Source organism: Agelaius tricolor, unplaced genomic scaffold, assembly GCF_023055355.1.
Source record: "Agelaius tricolor isolate 1412-34295 unplaced genomic scaffold, bAgeTri1.0.p SCAF_65, whole genome shotgun sequence".
NCBI classification, from domain to species: Eukaryota; Metazoa; Chordata; class Aves; order Passeriformes; family Icteridae; genus Agelaius; species Agelaius tricolor.
Window position 1 is genome coordinate 840,321 of NW_027269325.1, and position 22,007 is coordinate 862,327.

General features: G+C 53.0%; 2 protein-coding genes across 2 annotated transcripts in view; both read left to right on the forward strand.

The window, feature by feature from the left end:
* Positions 1–22,007, forward strand: part of LOC139605362 (zinc finger protein 551-like) — a 484,882-nt gene that overhangs the window by 241,221 nt on the left and 221,654 nt on the right. The window contains 1 exon segment of the mRNA XM_071456700.1: positions 18,749–19,008. Coding sequence (XP_071312801.1) covers positions 18,749–19,008 — 260 coding nt within the window.
* LOC139605357 (olfactory receptor 14J1-like) lies at positions 11,564–12,262 on the forward strand. The gene has a single exon (XM_071456696.1). It carries the CDS (start codon positions 11,564–11,566, stop codon positions 12,260–12,262), a length of 699 nt encoding a protein of 232 aa, XP_071312797.1.

Genomic DNA, 22,007 nt, shown 5'->3' on the forward strand with positions numbered 1-22,007 from the left:
GAGCTCTGCCCAGGGAGTATTGACAGGGAATGCCTGTGAACAGACAGCAGAGCAGCTCCTCCACATCAGGAGGTGCTGAGCTTGTCCCTGCTGCCCAATAGACCAGGCAGGTGGATTTGGCAGGTTTGCCCTGGCTGCTGCAGAGCTGGGCAGCATCTGAGATGGGGGCAGCGCTCGGCCTTGGGGCTGAGCTCTCACTGGGGCATCTCAGAACCACCTCCAGCAAAGGGAGGGGCTACAAATACCCCAGCTGGCTCCTCTCTGGGAAGCTCAGGGACATCTGTGATCTTTGAGGGGAAATGGTGGCAAATGCTCTTTCAGGGCATCAGTTTGTTTTGTCCTCACGGAATTCTTGTTTTTCTCTTGGAAAGTTTTGAGGCTGAACCGTGCAGAGCCTGGGGGTCACAGCTTAGGTCAAAACTCAACAGAGGCATCAGAGGCACGGGTTTAGTGCAAGGCAGCCTCTGGGGCACAGGGACAGAAGCAGAGGGCTTAGGCTCCCTGCCTGTGCTGTCCAAGTGGCCTTGGACTGGGCCTTTCAGGGTGTGCAAACAGTGTCTGCCTGTGCCAGCACTGTCCAAAATGCTACAAATGCATCTGATAATTGATTCCTCAGAGGAGCTTGCTATGTCAGCAATAGCCAAGGAATGGAAAAAGGATAATCTCAATATATAGAAGAGAAGACGATTGATAGCCTTGCTTTACCTGGGGCTAAATCCACTGCTAATGATGCCAGCATCTTTGAATGCAAGGTTTAATACACTTTGTGCCTTCATTAGGAATCTCAAAAGGGCATGTTCAGCAATTGGGAATGTCAAAGGCCCTTTAAAGAGCATTTGAATAAAGTAGATCTCCAGCAATAGGGAATTTAGTTGAGCAGTTCTTTTGATCTCTTTTTCAAATAAAGGAATTACCATAAATTAGGAGTACTTTAGAAAGAGCAGATGTTCTCTCTGAGATTTAGTAGGAACAGACAGCTGTTCCTCACGTTTAGTAGTCACCAATGTCTTTAATTGCATTTAAACTCAAATGAACTCCCACTTTAAAATGGGTACCATAACCCTTTCCTGCTTAGCAGAATTGGTTTTGGGTACTTGCAGGAGCTCTTTCAATGTTGATGACTGCTGGTGGATTAACAGCATTGAGAAAATGAAGTCTCTTCCACCACAGAATATTAAATGGCTGCCAGATAACATTTTGTCTGATCAGAAAATAAGAATGGTCTCCAGAGCATTTCAGGTTTTGATCTCTCAGCCAAATCTGCCATGCAAGAAGCCTGTTGGTAGTAACTTTTTGTCTGTGTTTCATACAGTTCAGTTCAGAAAACGGGCAGAGAGATTTCAGAGACAATATGAGAAAACACTTGTGTTTTGGCTACATTTCAGTCCCCTGTGTAGCATTTTTCTCACTCTATGCCCCTATTCCAGTGGACATTATAAGAAAAAATGCCATTAACACTGGGAGGGGAAGTGGCATTAAAATGTGGAGATGCCCAAATGCCAGGGCAATGGGGTCTGGGTAATTCTCTAAGACACCCTGAGGTTTGAAACAGCTCTTTGTAGGAAGCCCCAAAAGCATTCTGCCAAAGACACCAGCTGGTCCCTGATGTTTCTCATCCAGCTGTCAGGCAGCAGCCATCTCTGGTGGGCTGGAGTTTTGAGGTGTGTTCTAATCCTGCCCTTTGCTGTGTGCCACTGAGCCAAGGGAAGAGCCAGATTAGGCATTTGGCACTTGACATCAAAGGTACAAAAATGGAATCATCCCTTTCATTAGAAATCTCTCCATTTCCTCTCTGTGGTGCAGTTCCAAATCTTCAGGGTGGGGTTAGAAAAGTTCTTAATGGAAATAAAAGGCAGTTGGACATTTCATTCATTGTTCATGCAGAAAGAGATTGTGAAATAATTTAGTAAAGGTGCAAAGTCTGCCACAGGGACAAGGCTCTGGTTGGAGCAATTAGTCCTGAGGGGTTGGTGGTTCTGTTTCCAGGATGATCAGCTGCTTTGCCCGTTTCTGGATCAAGGGGCTCTGTGTGCCATTTTGCTGACCTTGGCCAGAGAGGCTTGCCAGAAGCAAAAGCAGAGGTAGATCCTTGTTTGCATTGAGGTTGTGGCTAAGGAGCTGTGTCTCTGTCCCGGCAGTGCTTGTGCAGTGGGTCCATGCCAGGAGCCCTGCAGTCGTCCAGCGCGACGCCCTGCCCGTGCTCTGGTCCTTCCTGGAGAACAAGGCGCTGCCCGTGCGGAGCGCCAATGTCCGCACCGTGGCCACCAAGCTCGCCTCTGCCCTCTACAAGGTGATGGGCACCCAGCTGAAGAAATGTGCTGCCAGCAAGCCTCCACACGTGCGGGAAAACCTCTCCAAAATGCTGGGCTGGTGAGGGCGAGATGTTCTCCAGAAAGCTGAGGAAGTGCTGAGTTGGACACCTCTGGATTTGCCTTTTTAGCTGTGCCAAAAATGACCAAATCCAAAGGAAGGGTTTGCATCTGCCCCCGCTCTCTCCATTTCCCTTCCTGGTCATGGCATGGGGGACCTGAAGCAGCTCCAGATGGAGGACAAGGTGAAGGGAACCATGGCTCAGCCTCACACAGAGGTGAGGGGGGAGCTGGGCCAGTCTCTGTTGGGAGGAAGGGTCTTGTGGCAGCGCAGATAGGCTGTGCACATTGCCAGGGAACAGCTGTGCCCTGCATGTGCCCCTGCAAGGAGCTGTGCTGCTGCCAGTGCCCCTGGAGCTTTAGGGCTGCTGAGCTGTGGGGCAGGCAGAGGAGCAGGAGGGTGCATGTGCAGCTGAGCCATTCCTGGAGAGCACAGGGCTCTGGGCTCCCTGCTGTCCCAGGGCAGCCCAGAGGCCAGGCTGTGCCTGTGCTAGCTCTGGGCAAGTGGCTCAGGGTTTTGCCCTGGCCTGCCTCAAGTGTCTGCCAGCAGGAGCATGTTTCCCTGTGCAGCTGTTTAGAAGTTTGCAGGAAATGTGTCCCATGAAATACGGAGCTTCAGCTGCTTTAGGTTTGCATGGTGGCCTCTGTTAAACTTTGTGTCTCCATTTTGCAGATCTGGCTGGTTACAGTCTTACCGAGAAGTTTTCTCTTCCGATGTTCCCTCACCCACAAAGTCCTCGCCTCCCCTCCAGAAGAGCTCTCTTTCCTCCAAGCTCAGGAAGAAGCTGCCACCTGTATGAAGACTGTTTGAAGAACAGGATTGATGCCTTAGGCTTCATAGTTAAAGCTGTACATATGTTCTGATCTTTAGATGTAGTTTTGAATTATTGTGTTTTGATTCTGTCTTTAAAATTTGATGACATATTTTTAATTGTATATATTTTCTTTTGATGATGAAAAAAAAGTAAATAAATAAATAAATTAAATTTAAATAAACCAAAAGGCGTATGTGAGACCAGGACCTGCTAGCCTAGAGATTATGGGAGTGCAGCTCACTCAATGTGCCAGTGTCTCACCACATCCTTTCCTCTTTGGGCCTCTCCTCTTCCTCTTTGGCCGTGTTTTCTTTGTGTCATTTGTGCTGCTCTTTGTTACTTGGCATTACAACAGGGTCACCTGTTGACCTGTTTGGGGGACAATGGATCCAAAAGATCCTGTCTAGTCAAAGGTTTTCTACCTCGGTGTGTTCTGGGCTCACCAAAGGCCTGAGCAAAGAAACCAAGAGAAGTGTGCCCAAATGCCAAAGCTTTGCTCCTTTGCAATCTCCCACAGATCTGGCTCACAGGTGTCTTCAATCACAATTCCACAGGTAAGAAGAGGTCATGTCTTTCCCTGGGAAATGATGCATGGCTTTGGCAGAGTCACCTGTATGTATATTTACCCAGGAGAGCAGTCCAGCTGTGTTGTTTGCACCTTGTTTGCAGAAGGATGAGTGCCCTGGGAGGCCAATAACAAGTGCCAAGGGTTCCTCCAATCTGTACTGCAGCCTGGGTGCCATTCAGCCCAGAGCCTGGGGATCATTTGTTCCCATGGACCAATGCTTGACAGTGTAATGAATTCCTGCACAGCTGGAAGAAGCAATTCTGGATTCAGCTCCAGCTCTTGGTGGGCTGCATGGTCATTGACAATGCTGCCCTCCCAGAAATTATTCTGCCGTTTCCTTTCATAATCATTTGAAGCTTTTAAACTTCACATTTCAATGTGCTTTGCCTTAGGGAAAAACACTTCTAGGCCCAGTGCAAACTGTAACCTTTTGACAGCAAAGTCCTCATGGTTGCCAGCTTCTGATGTCACACAATGTCACCTGGCTGCATGTGTTTGCTTTGCTCTGGCTCTAGTCCTGGCCTAGTAAAGCCCAGGCAGGGTGGCACGTTGCAGGGAAAACGGGTGCATGACCTTATGGGGTTGCCATCAGCAGCAGAGTGAATGTGCCCTTTGGGGATTTCTCTGGAGACAAAATTAGGGACCTACTCCATGCCCCAATATTCTCTTAGATCTTTCTGAAATATCCTAGAAAAGGCTGTGAAACTTCACCTCTCCTTGCACACCCACTGTTTGAAGAGGGGCATTTTTGTCCCTCCTCAAAGCCATTGCTCTTGCACACAGAAACATGAACATCCACCAGCAGGAATGATGCATGGTCCTGCTGCTGCTGCTGCTTCAGAGCACTGGGCAGTGCAGACCTGGGTATTACCAATATGAGCACTTAATTAGCATTTCATGCTCCTTCGAGCTGTCCAGATCTCAGGGCTTTTTGTCTCAAAGCAGCCACTGCACCATCTCTAGGGAAGAACAGGAAATGGGAACCGGCGACTGCCAGCCTTGCAGGGGTGTAGGGGAGAACCTGAAGTGTCTGCATCCAAAGATGAATGGGAAGAGTGTAATTGCCAAAGCAAATGCTTCATTACCATAGCAGGACCAGTTCTTGACTACATGCTTGCATGAAGATCATTTGGGATCTCCTTTTTGTATCTCATGCAGAAAAGGAGCTCTTAATAATACCACGCTACTTAAACCAGATTGGGATGTGGCTCTGTAGTGGTTCACAATGAAGCAGACTGCCTGCTTTGTCACTGCCAGCCCTGGTGAGCCTGCGAGGGACTGTAGTGTATCCCATGCCTGTTTTGCCTCCAAGAAAAGCTTGGTTTTCCATATTAGTGTGGAGTAAATACAAGAGTAATAAAATGGACAATTAAACTGGCTACTTTGGAGGATATGTGCATGCTTTTGCATGTCAGTCCTGTACCTCATGCTCCCAAGGCTTGTTACTCCTCATGAAATATTTTAACAAAATATCTCAGCTCTCTTGTTACATTTGAATAAAATTGCATCAGATCATCAAGAATTCTGCTGTCAGGAACAAGACAAGAGCCTTGCGACACTCACTTGCAGCTGTCCTGGATTTCTGCAGCCCTTTGTGAAAAGCTGCTGCAGACAGATTGTTTGGAGTTGGTTTGGGCCTTTCTGGGAGATCTGTGGAGCAGTGTGCAGGGCTCTCCTGGCAGAAAACTGTTTGTCCAAGCCCAGGGACATGGTGCCGGCAGAAGCGGAGCGGCCCCGCTCCCAGCCCGAGAGTCTGTGAGCTGAGCCACGCCAGGGAGAAAAGACAGCGAGGGGCTCCAGCCCAGCTGCTTCCCCTGCCCTGACCGTTCCATGGAGCTCTGCCATGGGAGAAAGTCGACGCCGCACGAGCCACCGAGCTTCCATCAGCTGCTGGAACTGCTCCGTGACAGCTCCTGTTCTTCCCGAGAGAGAACCCGGCGCCTTCTTGGAACGCGTGTCATGGGGGGATTCTGTTTGTTAATAAACTGCTGGGGTTTTTCCACTTTCATCTATTAGTAACAATTTCCTATTGCTGGAAAGGGATCGTTGGAACACTTTAGAGGAGATGACTTATTGCACAATATCCTGTTTTAAGTTGTCTCAAACTGTGTGAGACAGATGGCTTCACACAGGAGCATCCCCAAGGCTGCTGAGGGGAAGGCACAGAGGAAGACAAACCCAGTATTTCTGAGGGAAACTCCTTGACACCAAACCAACCTGAGTTGTCAAACAGCAGACCTGACGTTTCGAGTCATGGCCCAAAGGGGAAACCTTTCAGTGTGTTTGGTCCAGGCTGGGTTGTGCTTGAGGCAAAGGTGTGTCAGTGTGTTGGATAATACTCTTTTCTTGACCTAGAGATGGGGACACTGAGAGGTGTTTTAAAAACTTGTATTCCATTTTCAGTCTCATGAGAAGGGTGAGACAATACAGATGTTCTAATTCAATCAGAAGCTATTTCCTAATTACAGTACATTATAAGTGTTTCTTGGTCTATCAGCCTTTTGCCATGCCATGTTGTAGATGCCTTAAAGCCAATTATTTCAAACTACCCCTTGTGGGTCCCACTACAATGCATCTTTCATAGCTCTATTTTTCCAAAGTCTTATTTGCAAGGCCATCTTTTGAAACTTTTTTCCAGCTCCATTCCTCTCTCAACAATATCTGTCCTAGTCCATGGCATTTTTAAGTTAGCATTTCTTGTCTCAAGGTTTATAAACAGATTCATACTGTGTGGGCCTTCTATTAGGCCCTAAAAACTTTCTACAAACCCATTTCCCACATCAGTGCACTTGGCTCCTTCTCTGCTCATTGTGCCTGGCAAGCACAGGAGCCCAGAGCTCCTGCAGAACCCATCACAGCACTCAGTGGGAGCAAACTTGTGTCCAGTCCTCACCTGGAGCTGTGGTGCCCAGCATTCCACCTCACTGGAATGAGGAACTGTTCCTGCTCTTTCAGAAGGAGCTAAGGAGGTTTGGCCTTCAGATCAGCTCCTTCCCAGCTCTTGATTTGCTGCCCTGGGGGAGCTGCTGCTTGTGGCAGCACTTGTTTCACAGCTGACAGCCCTGCTCTGCTGGCCTGCAGCCATTGCAGGAGCTTTTGCTGGTGACATTGAATGTTTCAGATCTTCTTAAGGAAAACTCAGGGCAGAACTTGTCAAAAGAGCATTGCCTGGATGATGTTTTTAACATTAGATCTTTCCTCCACCCAGTGCTTATATCCATGGGCCTGTGACCCCGAGTGGGTGCTGCCTCCTGAAATCCCAAATGGGGCAGGATGTCTCCCAGCTCCAACCTGCCTGCTCCAGGGGCAGTGTGCTCCGCTGGTGACGGGCACTGGCAGGGGCTGTCCCTGCAGGTCTGTGCAGCAGCAGGGCACCCCCCAGCTCGCCATCCCCACCTGGGGCAGGGGCACGGCTCTGGACAACCCGGGCACATTCTGCTGAGGAGGTGTCCCTGCAGGGGATGGGGTCCCAGGAGCTGGGTGATGTTGTCCTTCTCCCCTGTTTATACACAACTGCAATGGGGTCCATGATGGGCAGGGGATTCCTGACCAATGGGGGGTCCTGGTGTGGGTACACCCATCAACATGGGGGGAAGGGGGGAGACAAGAGCAATGGAGGGCACAGAAAAGGGAGGAGGAGAGGTGGGGAGGTGGCCACTTTGGGGTGTAAGGGCAGGAAAACTTGGAAATGGAGGCAACAAAATGGTGGGGCTGGATACGTTGCTGGCACTGTTTAGTGGGGAATCAACAGGAGGGGGAAGTGGGTAAAGGGGCACAGGAGGGAGGATGAGGGGAAGGTCCAGGGCAGCAGACGCTTTGCTGTCCAGGCAAAGGGAGAGAGGGGATCGGGAGGCGTCAGGGGATCGATAGCAACCCTGGGCCAAGTGACAACGACTGCCAGCCCATTGCCCCTCAGGTGAGGAAGGGTTTTGGGTACATGGGGACAGGAAGAAGGGGAAGTGGTTTTGAACTGGGGACTAAAAACTTTTCCTGAATTTTCCCCCGATTGTTTAACTGAATCATAAATAGAATGAAAAAGAGGAGAAATGGAAAAGAGGATAAAACTTCCCCACTTTAAAATTTCCCTCCATTTGTAAAACAAATAACTTGATCCCAACCACATCCAAAACTCAAGCAATAAAACCAATTCCCTCATAACATTCACAAAGTATTTGGAAAGAAAATGAACAAAAGCTTTCCAATTTCCCTTAGAAAAACAAATTCTCCAATCAACAAGGGCACCCACAACCTTGGAATAGACGTGTCTTTGAGGAGGACTCAGCTTAGGGTGACTAAGGTTGTTGCCCATTCTCAGACTTTGTTCCCACACCCAGCAGAAAAAGGAAAATGAAAAAACAGAAGACCCTCATATATATGTGTATATATATATATATATATATAACTTACAGTTGCTCTTTGGGCCATTTCCCATTGGGTCAATGAAAATCTGCTGGGCAGGTGCTCAGCCCCTCAATTGGCCTCCGCTACTCCGGGAGCTCTTCGGCCTCTTCAGTCTTCGGAGGGTCCCGGTCGCCCTTTGGACAGCCCCCACTAAAAGGTGAGGGCTTCTCCTGGGGAAAGCGGCTGCGCCAACAGCGACTTTTGTCCTGCAGTGGGAGGCTGCAGGAGACACTTCTTCAGGGATCTCTTTGCAGAGGCCGCACGCTGGGCGCCACAGGTTGTGGCAGGTGGTGCTCAGAGCGCTGCAACCTTCCCGAAGAAACTTCTTGAAGAAGACACCTCGGGGCACAGGCAATGTCTGTGCTCATGCCGACGCAGAAGGAGAGACGGGGTCTTGGTGTGGGGTTCCAAGGAGAACCTTTCCTGAGCTTCATCCTCAAAAGGGTCCAGGGACAAAAAGCCACTCAGGCAGGGAAAGCAGGGGTTTATATTGGGGTCTCGAAGGGCAGGACAGAACACTAGAGTGAATGGGATCAGGGCACAGGGGCAGAGCAAAGGGGAAGGACCAATGGGTTGCAAGGGATCAACATAAAGCAACAAAGGATTTTGGGGGTGATCTTTTTGCTCTCCCTAACCAGAGGTTATGGCTTAGGGGTTGGTCCTCCAGGGGAGTACAGCAGGCTTTTCCTTGGCCAGTTCTCCAGCCTCCACACAAAGTACCTTAAAAATCTTGAGTATCTCAAAGTATTAATGAGCCCCACTGAGTGTCAGTACAAAGCCCTCAAGGGACTCCTTAAAGCAGATAATTGGGGCCATGATTGCACAAACCTCTCAGAGACTCCAAGGCAAAAGCAAAACCCAAAGTCCTTTGAAAAACCTGCAGTCCCTGCAGGGAGCATTCAGGAGCCCCCAGGGCCATTCCTGAGCAAGCTCCCCTGGGACTCCTTCCAGCAGATCCTTGAGGCCACTGGGATGTGGGCTAGGGGAGGATGCTGAGGGCAGGACAAGGGGCTGGCAGTGCCCAGCCTGGCTGGGGCTGTGCCAGGAGGCCCCAGGGCCTCAGGACAAGGTGTCTCCTCACAGCCTTTGGTGGCACAGACCCTGCTGTGCCCCAGGGCACCCAGACTTGGCTTCTCTTTGTCCCCACCTGTCATCACTGCCTCCAGGTCTCTGCTCTGCCTGGGGCCTGAGGACACTTTCTCAGTCCTGTCCCTCAGTGGGACCCATTAAAAGTCAAAGAAACTTTAGAGTTGGATTCTGACTCGGAGTTCTGGAGAGGTTTCTTCAGCTCCCCCTCAGGGACTGATGTTCAGGGCCTCAGCACAAAGCCCCAGGGGCTCATTCAAGTCCTGGTGCTGTGTCTGTGCTGCTGAGCTGGGCCAGGCTCCTGGCCCAGAGGCAGCTCCTGGCAAGGGCAGCAGAGCTGCAGAGAGACAGCTCTGGCCAGGAGCAGCTCCTGTGCACAGCCCAGCAGGGCTGGGGCACTGCCTGCAGCCAGCCCGGGCACAGCCCAGAGGCACAGAGAGCTTCAGTCACTCAGGGCTGGGAAGGGGCTGAGAAGTGCCTGGGGCACAATCACTGCCAGCCCTTGGCACAGCAACCTCTGGCTGCAGGACAATGCAGCTGCAGCTCCTGCAGTGATCTCCTGAAGCTGCAACATCCCAATGCCTGCAGACCCTGTGAGTACCACTCTGAGTATTTCTGGCGCAGGGGAGGTGAAATGCTCATGAAGCTCTGATGTACTGAGGGGTTCTGATCAGTCACAGAATATTCCCAAGACAAGGATTTTGATAAAAATGAGGAAATTTCCTAAGACTTGGTATTCAGTTTCCTACTATTGGAGAATAGCAGGGAGGGGGGGATAATTATTAAAGGATGATTATGGATTTTGACAAGTGCCTGAAACATCTGAACTGTTACTTCTAGTGATCAATAGGTTCACAGGAGATCCCTAATGTGCTTTCAGCCACTCCTCTGCCCATGGCCGGACCAGCATCACCTTTGCTGGACCCATGAGATTCAGTCTGAGCTGTCCTTTCTCCAAGCTGCAAACAGAACCTGCCCCCAGCCCATGCCCTGCAAACAGGCTGTAGGGGCACAGGGAGTGCACAGAGATTTGGGGTCTGTGAGTGCTGGTGTGGAGAGATTGGGCACAGGGAAACACCTGCAGGAGGAAAGTCTCCAGGAAACAGAGAGAAGGTCAGGGAAGGAGAGAAAACAAAACCCAGCAATGCTGTGGCAGGCTAAGATTAGAGATGTGCACAGGATCCCCTGCAGTGCAGCCCCTCCCTCTGAACAAGCCCCCTCCCTCCTGTGCCCCAGCCAAGCCTCTGCCCTCAGGGCCAGGGCTCCAAGGCGCTCAGCCCCTCCTGTGCAGGCAGAGCTGCAGCAGAGCCGTGGGGCAGCTCTGCAGCCCCGGGCCCAGTTCCCTCTGCAGAGCACAGGGCTGGGAGCAGCTGCCCGGCCCTGGGGGCTCTGGAGGGGGCACAGCTGGCTCAGGGTGACGCTGTCCCCAGTGCCCGGCTCTGGGCAATGCTGTCAGGGAAGGAGCTGCATCTCCCTTCATCCAATGCCATCAGAAGGACACTTGTGAGTCTCCCTGAGATTTCAGTCTGAGCTGGGAGCTTCAATCCAGGGTGCAAACCTGTCCTAGAGCATCTCTGAGTCATGAGATTGATGGGGAAAGGCAGAGGTGTTCTGACTCTGAAAATGCTGCTGGGTTGGTGAAATGAGCAATGCCAGTCCTTGGCTACAAATGTGCAGCTGGGCTGGGGTGGATCCATCTGCTCTCAGCAGTACCTGGTGACATTTTAGGGGAAGCATGGGAAGGTGATCACCCTCCACCTGAGACAGGTTAAAGCCCAGAGAAACTCTGAACAGGTCACAATGACAGACCATCTCTCCTCAGTCTGCACTCATCACTGCCTCACAGAACTTGCTCTGTTCTCCCTGAGTGCAGCAGAAATGCTGAGGGTTTCTGATATCCAAAAACACCAGAAGAGATGTGGGGAAGCTTATAAGAAAAACCCCAGAACTCTTGAACACAAAAGGATGTCTCTGTGTGTGTTTTGGGGAGAGTGTATGGGAAATGGCTTTGATTTTGGTTACAGGGATCTCCTCTAACTCTTCACTGTCCTTTCTCCATGAACAGGTCCCCATGGCAGCCCCAGCAAATGTCCAACAGCAGCTCCATCAGGCACTTCCTGCTGCTGGCATTGGCAGACACGCGGCAGCTGCAGCTCCTGCACTTCTGCCTCTTGCTGGGCATCTCCCTGGCTGCCCTCCTGGCCAACGGCCTCATCATCAGCGCCGCAGCCTGCGGCCACCACCTGCACACGCCCATGTTCTTCTTCCTGCTCAGCCTGGCCCTCGCTGACCTGGGCTCCATCTGCACCACTGTCCACAAAGCCATGCACAATTCCCTCCGGGACACCAGCACCATCTCCTACTCAGCATGTGCTGCTCAGCTCTTTTTCTTTCTGTTCTTTATCACAGCAGGGTATTCACTGCTGACCATCATGTGCTACGACCGCTACGTGTCCATCTGCAAACCCCTGCACTACGGGACCCTCCTGGGCAGCAGAGCTTGTGCCCACATGGCAGCAGCTGCCTGGGCCAGTGCCTTTCTCCATGCTCTCATGCACACAGCCAATACATTTTCCCTGCCCCTGTGCCATGGCAATGCCCTGGGCCAGTTCTTCTGTGAGGTGCCCCAGATCCTCAGGCTCTCCTGCTCACACTCCAACACTCTCAGGGAAGTTGGACTCATCACAGTTAGTGCCTCTTTGGTATTTGGTTGTTTTGTGTTCATTGTTTTCTCCTATGTGCAGATCTTCAGGGCTGTGCTGAGGAGCCCCTCTGAGCAGGGACAGCACAAAGCCTTTTCCACCTGCCTCCCTCACCTGGCCGTGCTCTCCCTGTTTGTCAGCACTGGCATATTTGCTCAGTTGAAGCCCCCCTCCATGTTCTCCCCATCCCTGGACCTGGCCCTGTCAGTTCTGTACTCAGTGGTGCCTCCAGCCCTGAACCCCCTCATCTACAGCCTGAGGAACCAGGAGCTCAAGGCTGCAGTGTGGAGACTGATGACTGGATGCTTTCAGGAACATTAATCTGCTTGCCAATTTCTGAAAATCACTTGTAATAAAAGTCATCTTTAATACTTCTTGTTGGTTTCAGTTTGGCAGTTCTTTTTCTTTGTTTTAGTTTTTTTCATATTGTCCACAAAGAAATGTCATTGTTTGTGCCATTTCTCATTTTGTTTCTCTCCATCTTCCCTATGGCCACAGACTGTGTCAATGAGCTCTTGGTGCCTTTAAAGGAACTAAAGGATCTCCCAGCAGAGTTTTCCACAGAGATGCCCTTTTGATGCCTTCTCTGGAGCTGCAGCAGCAATGTCTGTGTGCAGAGCTGGGGCAGATCAGGGCTGGCCCAGCAGCTGTGCCCAGCAGCAGCAGCAGCAGCACTTGGTGTTGCCAGTGCTGCTGCCGTGGCCCTGCCCCGCTGCCCTGGTGGCCCTGGTGTTGCTGCAGGGCCTGAGTGCTCTCGGGGCCGGGCACAGCCCTGGGGGTGGCAGTGCCGGGGCTGCAGCAGGGACAGGCCATGGGCACTGCTGGGGCAGCGCTGACGCCTCAGGCCAGGCCCTGGGGGCTCCAGGCTCCTTGCCCAGGCTCTCTCAAGAACACGGCCAGGCCAATGCTCAGCACAGAAACCCCCGTGAGCAGCCCCAGGCTGGCCATGGGCAGGCTGGGGACAAACAGCATGGCTGGGGCTCTGCAAGGGCCCTGGGGCAGACGGGAAGGAGCAGCAGAGCAGGGGCTGATCCATGCCCAGTGCGCTGCACAGCCCAGGGCAGCGTCCCAGAGCGTCCTCATGCAGCTGCCAACAACATCCCCCCTCTACAGCCCTGGCCTCTCCCCCAGCTCACACAGGTGCCCCATCCTTGCAGGCACAGACACGGCAGCACTGGCTCAGCAGCCCCTGTTTGCATTGCACACAGCAGGGGGAGCACCTCCATGCTGTTGCTGTGGGGACATGAACCTGAGGGAGCACAAATGCCATCAGCCCTGGGGCCAGCAAGGGCTGGGGGACACCAGGGAAACCACTCAGCTTTGTCCTGGCCTCTGCACTCAGCCAGAAAGTTTGTTCCCATCAGCTGGGAGTTTCCTGTGCCACTGCAGACGCTGTTGCTCAGAGCCAGGGCTGCCTGGCAGCCAGCCCCAAACTGCCCTGAGCATTTCCTTTGCTTCACCTTTGCTTTCTTTCCTCTTCCTGATACAAATGTCTTCCCATAGCCCACCCCCGTTCCCTCCCCTGCAAACAGCCCATCCCTGGTTGCCCTTTCCTCTCTGGCCCCACTGCCCATTGCAGTTCCTGACTTGGTCCCATGGGAACGTCCCTTGGGGAGCAGGATCATCCTACAAGTGCTGCAGGAATTGTCTGCAGGCTCCTGCAGTGCCTGCTGCTGCTCCCTTGCCAGAGGCAGCCCAGGCCAGGGGGGCACATCTGGGCTGCTGTGTCTGGCTCTGGGGCTCCCTGTTCTGGGCAGTGAGGAGGACCTGCACAGGCTCTGCACGACTGACAGGATGGGCTCTGGGGCTGCCAGGAGAAGCTGAGGGACCTGGGCTGCTGGAGCTCCTCAAGAGGAGGCCCAGGGCTCATCCTGCAGCTGCTCCAAGGGTTCTTTCAGAGAATCCCAGAATCAGCAAGGCTGGAACAGGCCATGGAGATCATCAAGTCCAACCTGTGCCCTGACACGGCCTTGTCTCCCCTGGGCCTCCTCTTCTCCCGGATAAACAAGCCCAGCTCCCTCAGCTGCTCCTCAAAGCTCTTGTGTTCCAGACCCCTCCCCAGCCTTGTTGCCCTTCTCTGGACACGCTCCAGCCCCTCCATGTCCTTCCTAAATTGGGGGCCCAGAACTGCAAACAGCACTCGAGGTGCTGCCCAAGCAGTGCTGAGCACAGGGGAACAATCCCTGCCCTGCTCCTGCTGGCCACACCATTCCTGAGCCAGGCCAGGAGCCATTGGCCTTCTTGGCCACCTGGGCACACGGCTGGCTCATGTCCAGCCTGCTGTCCATCTGTCCCTGCAGGTCCCTTTCTGCCTGGCTGCTCTCCAGCCCCTCTGTCCCCAGCCTGTAGAGCTGCAGGGGTTGTTGTGGCCAAAGTGCAGGAACCCGCACCTGGACTTGTTCAACCTCACCTTGTTGGATTTGGGGCCTGGATCCAGCCTGTCCAGGGCCCTGTGCAGAGCCCTCCTACCCTCCAGCAGATCCACACTCACACCCAGCTTGCTGTCATCTGCAAATTTGCTGATTTTCTATTCTTTTTCTTACCACACATGTGGTAATCATTTCCCCAAAATCCTTAACATATTTCCCCTCCTCTTAACCCATGTGTTCTGTCCTGGGGGTTTCTCTGCGTGTCCCTGGTGCTCATGGAGCCCAATGTTCCTGTGGGCCTGGCTGAGCTGGCAGGACACTGAGGCTGCTGAACTTCCAGTTCCCCTTCTCACACAATGGGCATTGTGTGCTCTCCACAGGCCTGGGGTTGTGGAGAACAAGCTCCAGGGGTCAGCTCAGCTGGTGGAGACAATTTATCATCTGGTAACATGAGGTCACAGAGTGGGCTGTGACATCACAGAGTGGATCATGTGAGGTCATCGAGCAGCTGTGGCATCATAGACTGCATCTGTGACATCACAGAGCAGGCTGTGACATCACAGGGCAGAGGTCTGACATCACAGGGCAGACTATGACATCACAGACTGGTGTGACATCAGAGAGCAGCTGTGTGACATTACAGAATGGGCTGTGACATCCCAGAGGGGCTGTGTGATATCAGAGAATGGGCTGTGACATCACAGAGGGGCTGTGTGACATTAGAGAATGGGCTGTGACATCACAGAGCCCGCTGTGACATCCCAGAGGGGCTGTGTGACATTACAGAATGGGCTGTGACATCCCAGAGGAGGCTGTGACATCCCAGAGGGGCTGTGTGACATCCCAGCAGGGCTGTGTCAGGTCACTGGGTTGCTCACTCTGCCCCAGCTCCCCCTCACCGTTTCTCCCAACAAGTCCAATGCTGTCCATGCCCAGCAGGGTCCCTGTCCCCCGGGATCCCCCCGGCCCACCTGGAGCCACAGCCTCCACCAAAGGATGTTCCACAGGATCCACCCCAGAGCCTGACAGGGGGCAAGGGGCCAGGGCTGTGTGACCAGGACATCAAGGACGGGGATTCTCCAGGTCACTGTGGCCTGGGTTGGGTTGCCCAGGGCAGGAAAGATGTCTGGCAGCTGGAGCAGGGCCTGGGAAGGGCCTCCAAGGTGGGGCTGGAGCCCTTGGGCTGTGAGCAGAGGCTGAGGGAGCTGGGCTTGTCCAGCCTGGAGCAGGGAAGGCTGAGGGGCTCCTCATCCCAGCCTGGCAGTGCCAGCAAGGAGGGGATGGAGAACACAGAGCCAGGCTCTTCACAGGGGGGCTGGTGGGAGACAAAAGCCACTGGGTGGGAGGGGAAAGAGGGGAGCTCAGCCAGGGCATGAGGAGATGAAATGAGTCAGGCTGCTTTCAGCATTTCCTGAACACCAAGAGCAGCCTGACCTCCCTTCTCCATCCACCACTGGCAGCTTTGCAAATCAGGAATTGTTGGAGCTGTTGTGCCCCGACACCAGGATGAGCATCCTGATACAAGAACTTAATTGTGTTTATATCTATTACCACATTTGTCTAAAATTAATTTTAGTATGGAAATCTCCTGTGGAGGGTGCACTCATCAGACACTACTGGGACATTGCACATAGCTCAGGGAGGAGCGTGATTGTTACTAAATTGTGTCCTGTTCAACTATGGTCTGCTGGCCTTGAAGAGAAACTTTCTGTGCCTCTGAGTCCCACCAGTTCCTGACCCCCAATGGACACAAACCTGATGACTTGTGGTTCCCACTCCAATGGTGGCACTTGGACCTTGCTCCATCCCCAGAGCAGAGCTCCCTTGTCCCAGAAGGTCCCTGGCAATGCAGGGATGAAGGAAACAGGACAGGCTGTGGGGATCAGGTGCAGGGCACAGCCAGGGAAATGAATGACTTTTGCATTTTACAGAGCTGTGCCTTCCCTCGGCTTTGCTGGCTGACAATAAATGAACATCCCTCTGGTCTCTGGCAGCTCCTTCTCCAAGGAAAGCAGGGGGGAACTGCAGCCAAGGAGCTGAAAGCTGCAGGTCCAGCCTGGGCTGGAGGGAGCTCAGATTTGCACAAGGCTGCTCTGAGTGCCAGGGCTTGGATGGGAGAAATGGTGGGATGGGGGTAGGGACAGAGTCTGATTGATTGTCAGACATAAAGGGTCTTGATTTTCATATCTATTCCAAATGCATGAGGAGGTACTTGGATTCAGGATCAATTGGAGATTGCACATATCAATGAATTAACAGGAAAACCTAAACAGAACCAAAAAATATTTCCTCACTGTCTTTGTAAATATAATATATTCACTTTGAATGCAGTTCTGAAATCTGTCCCATTAACCACGAAAGATTTGGAAATGTAAATCAGATTATTCCCAGAGGCTCAGCTTGTTAAGGTGTGCTGAATGTTAATGAGCTCTGGGGCACTGAATTCCTGAACTGAAGAGCTGAAGGCTGAACAAGCCTCTGGAGAAGTAAAATTCAGCAGCAGCCTCCAAGTTTTTAGAGTGTGTGGAGGACAACTTTTTGTCACAGCTGGTGAGTGAGCCCAGCAGGGGAGGGACTATGCTGGACCTGTTGTTTGGGATTAGAGATGGGCTGGGGGGAGATGTGGTGGTTGGAGGCCGCTTGGGGCACAGTGAGCATGAAATTATAGAGTTCCCAATATTTGTGAAATCAGGAGGAACATCTATAAGACTCTTACATTGGACTTCTGGAGGGCAGACTTTGGCCTGATTAGGAGACTTATTCAGAGAGTTCCTTGGGAAGCAGCCCTTAAAAACAAAGGAGTTTTGGAAGGGTGGGTGTGCTTCAAAACAGAGATCTTGTGGGAACAGGAACAGACTGTCCCTGTGTGCTGAAAGAAGAGTTGATGAGGCAAACGTCCAGCCTGGATGGGCAAGGAGGTTTTGATGGAACATAGGAATAAAAAGAGGATGTATCATCTTTGGAAGGAGGGTCAGGTCTCTCAGCAAGTATTTAAGGGGGTTGCTAGGGCATGTAGGAAAGAAATTAGGGAGGCCAAAGCTCAGTATGAAATTAAATTGGGAAATTTTGTAAGGGATAATAAAAAATGTTTTTACAAATATATTAATGGCAAAAGGAAGGGTAAGACCAACCCTTGTTCTTTATTAGATGTGGGAGGGGACTTAGTAACCGCAGATGAGAAGAAGGCAGAGGTGCTTAACACCTTCTTTGCCTCAGTCTTTAGTGGGAAGGCTTGCCTACAGGATAACTGTCCTCTTGGGTTGGTAGACAGTGTCAGAGAGCAGAATGATCTGCCCGGGCCAGGGGCTGCACTGCCAGCCCAGAGCCATGTGGGGATCGCCCGGTACCGGCAGGGCAGCAGGGAAACCGGCACTGGGGCCGCAGAAATGGGCAATACAAGAGCTGGGGTTGCTCCAGAAGCCTGGACATGTTGGGATCATGGACAGGGGGGACCCATGGATACCCCAGGAGCCTGAAACAGGGACCCCAGACAGTGCTGACCCCTGGGACGCCTGTGATGCCAAAGTGGGGAGCCCAGAGAAGGGGAACCTGCGGGATTGCCAGGAGCCCCAGAGCCCAGAGAGGGGAACACCAATACAAACTTGAACTGGAGCAACCCAGACAGGGGGGGCCTCCAGGAGCCCAAAGTGGAGAGACCAGAGAGGGGAAACTGAGGGCTGGGTGTTTTTGCTGCATCTTGGTCATTTGTGTATTTTGGGGGACTGAATCTTGGTGCTTTGGAGGTTTATATGGGCGACAGATTCCCAGTGACTTCTAGGGATGGGCTTGGGCAGTAGGAACCCGCTAACCCAATGTGCTCATCCATTGTATTTTTCCCCAAACCAGGATTTCTCTTTCCCAAACCTTGGCTGGATGGAGAAGGAGGCTGTGAGGAAGAGGAAGATGTCCCAGGACACGCAGGCAGGTGAGGAGGAAGTCAGTGCCCCTTTCCCCCTCTCTCCTGCTCCATCTCCCAGCCCAGCACGGGCCCTGGCTGCAGGACAATCCTGCTGCCGATGCCGTCCTGCAGCCAGGGACACATTGGGAGGATCTCCTTCCCTCTGGCATGGAGGCAAATCCCATCCTCTCCTTGTCCTGCCTCCCCCAGGGCAGGAGCTGAGGATGGACACCAGGGAGGACAAATCCTCATGGTATAATCTCATGGAAGAGGCTGTTTTGAGTGACTCCACAGCACAGGAATGCAAGAGGGAGGAAAATCCCTGGAGATCCCACACAAGGAGGGGCTGCAAGCCCAGCCCAGGGTGCTCTGAGGAGGAAAGAGCCACCCTGTGCCAGGAAGGTGGACAGAGCTTCAGCCAGAGCTCGGAGCTGGTGGCCCATGAGCAGCTTGGAGGGTGGGAAGAGCTTCAGGCAGAGCAACAGCCTGATCTGCCACCAGATGATCCACACTGGGGAATGGCCTTAGGAGTGTGGCAAGTGTGGCAAGTGTGGAAAGGGCTTCAGCTGCAGCTCCACCCTCATCATCCACCAGTGCATCCACACTTGGCAGAGGCCCTACCAGTGTCCTGAGTGTCTGAAGAGGTTTCAGAGCAGCTCCCACCTCCTCCTGCACCAGCGGATTCACACTGAGGAGAGGCCCTTCCGCTGCCCTGACTGTGGGAAGGGATTCAAGCACAACTCCACTCTCGTCAGGCACCGGCGCATCCACACTGGGGAGAGGCCCTACAAGTGCTCTGAGTGTGGGAAGAGCTTCAGCCAGAGCTCTCACTTGAACAAACACCAACAGAGGCACCGGTAAGGGAAGCCCTGGAATGACTCGACTGAAGGAGGAGCTTCATGCACTGCCCCAGCTTCATCCCCTATTGGAGGACGCACGTTGGGGAGAGCTCTGGTGATCCATGTTCCCTGTGATCCATGCTGGGAAGACACCTGTCCCTTTTCCTGCCCCTGCCAGTGTCATGATGGGAGATGGAAGAACATGAGGGTCTGGCCATGGCCGTGTCATTACAGTCACTCCCACCTCAGGTCATTGCCAGGGGCAGGAAAGGGACTCTCTCTCTCCCTGAGAAGAAAGGTGTCCTTTCCAGACAGGAGGGAATACGTGGCCGGGAAGACCCAGTCGCTGGTGATGTAGTTTTCCCTGTAAATAGCTTTTCTTATCCCATCTGTTATCAATATTATTTCTGTTCCTTTTGTTCTTTATCTCGTTGCTGTTCCCAGGAAATTGTTCTTATCCCAGCCCGGGATCTTTGTCTTTTGTGCTTTCCATGGGAGGTGGGAGGGCAGCAAGCGCAGCGTGGTTTTAGCAGGAGCAGGAATTTGAGGAATCCCGTTCCTGAACCCCAGCAGGTGGAAACCGAGCATCCCAGCTGGTGCCAGCCCTGGTGGCCATGGCAGCAGCCTTGGGACCGGGTCCCTGGCTGGGGCTGTGGGAACCTCTTCCCTCTGGTGCCCAGGGGCAGGAGTGGAGGGAGCGGCTGCAGCTGAGTCGGGGCAGGCTCAGGTTGGATGTCAGGAAAAGGTTTTTGCCCAGAGGCTGCTGGGGCCCTGGCCAGGCTCCCCAGGGAAGGGTCCCAGCTCCAGGGCTCTCTGAGCTGCAGCAGCATTTGGCCAGCGCTGCCAGGCCCAGGCTGGCATTGTTGGAGTGTCCTGTGCAGGGCCAGCAGTTGGACTGGAGGATCCTGATGGGTCCCTCCCAGCTCAGCCAATTCTGTGCTTCTGGGAACCCCCATGAGCCTGGGGATGGGACGGCCAATGGTTGCCATGGCAATGGGCTCTGGGTGCAGGCCTGAGCTGGTGTCCATGGCAACCACCCCGGCATGGGGACTCCATGGAGCTGCTGAGGGACTGAGCATAGCAACAGGGAGCTGGTGATGGTTGCCATGGAAACCTACCATAGCAACAGGGGGTGGGCATGGTTCCATGGAAACTGACCATAGCAACAGGGAGATGGGGATGGTTGCCACAGAAACTGACCACAGCAACAGGGGCCTGGGGATGTTTGCCATGGAAACTGACCATAGCAACAGAGGGTGGGCATAGTTGCCATGGAAACTGACCATAGCAACAGGGGGTGGGCATGGTTGCCATGGAAACCTACCATAGTAACGGGGGCTGGGGATTGTTGCCATGGAAACTGACCATAGCAACAGGGAGCTGGTGATGGTTGCCATGCAATGGTGATGGTTGCCCGTGGCGCTGCTGCCATTCTCTGCTGCTGCTGGGGCACTCGGGGCTCCGGCTGAGCAGCAAAGGTGACCCTGAGCCAGGAGCTTTCCTTGCCTGCAGCAAAGCCTCGGCACGCAAAGCCCTTCCTGGGGCTGTGTCCTGTGCCAGCAGGGATTGTGCCAGTGGAGCTGACCCGAAATTTCTTCTCCCAGGCAGCTTTAGGACACACAACATGGAAAAGCCAGAGGCCACTCTCAGCTCTGTGCAGTCCCCCAGCAGAATCCTGAGTCTGAAGCAGCCTGGGAACAGGGTTTAGTGTGAGGGGAGGGGAACGCAGAGCCCTTTTCTGCCCTGTGGGCTGAGGCTCTGCATTTCCAATGGCCCTGCAGCTGCCAAAGGGGCCTTTTTGGCTCAGCTGAGAACAGTTCTGCTGAGAGCCTGTCCTAAACCTGCTTTTTCTGCAAATGTGCCCAATCAATTCTCTTTTTTTGCAGCCCCACGTCTTGTGTGACTGCAAGTGTGACAACTGAAGGATGGAACAGCTCTACTGGGGGGAGTTCTCTTTTTCTTGATTTGTTTTTTTTGTTTATTTGGTTGGTTTGGCTTGATTTGGTTTTTTATCCTTTGTTCTGTTTTGGTTGGTTTGTTTGTGTTGTGTTTTTGGTTTGGTTGTTTGGTTAGGGTGCTGGGGTTTCTTTTGTTTTCATATGGTTTTGTTTGGTTTTTTGTTGGTTTTTCATTTTTTGTGTTTTTTTTTTTTTTAATTTTTTAGTTTATATGGTTTTGGAGTTTTTTTTAATTATCTCTTCCTAGAAGCTCTGGGCAGAGCTCTGTGACTGTGTCTGACACTTGTCTGTGGCACAGTGCAGGTGGCCAGGGGGACCTTCCCCGAGCTGTGTGCAGAGGAATCCACATCAGCCCAGGCCGGGGTGGGCAGTGGCCGCTCAGTTCCATGGACTGGACGCGGCTCTGGACGCTTCCCTTGGAGCGACTGCAGGGAGGGAACGCTGGGGCTGTCACTGCTGGGGTGTCACACACAGGGGACACTGGGGCTGTCACCAATGGGGTGTCACACACAGGGAACACTGGGGCTGTCACTGCTGGGGTGTCACACACAGGGGACACTGGGGCTGTCACCAATGGGGTGTCACACACAGGGGATGCTGGGGCTGTCACTGCTGGGGTGTCACACACAGGGGACACTGGGGCTGTCACCAATGGGGTGTCACACACAGGGACACTGGGGCTGTCACTGCTGGGGTGTCACACACAGGGGACACTGGGGCTGTCACCAATGGGGTGTCACACACAGGGCAACGCTGGGACTGCCCCACTACTGCCCTGTCCCCAACAGCTCTGCCAGCACCTTGAGGGAACACAAAGGCTGAGCCAAAGGATGAGAATTGCAGAAGGGGCTGAGCTGGGAGGGACCCAATGGGATCATCAAATCCCAGAATCACAGAATCAGAGAATTACTGGGTTGGAAGAGACCTTCAAGAACATCAAGTCCCACCCATGCCCGAACACTTCAACTGAACCATGACACTGAGTGCCACATCCAGCCTTTT

What these genes read in the sequence shown, in the direction of transcription:
- LOC139605357 (XM_071456696.1), top strand. Translation starts at nt 11,564, where the DNA reads ATGCACAATTCCCTCCGGGACACCAGCACCATCTCCTACTCAGCATGT.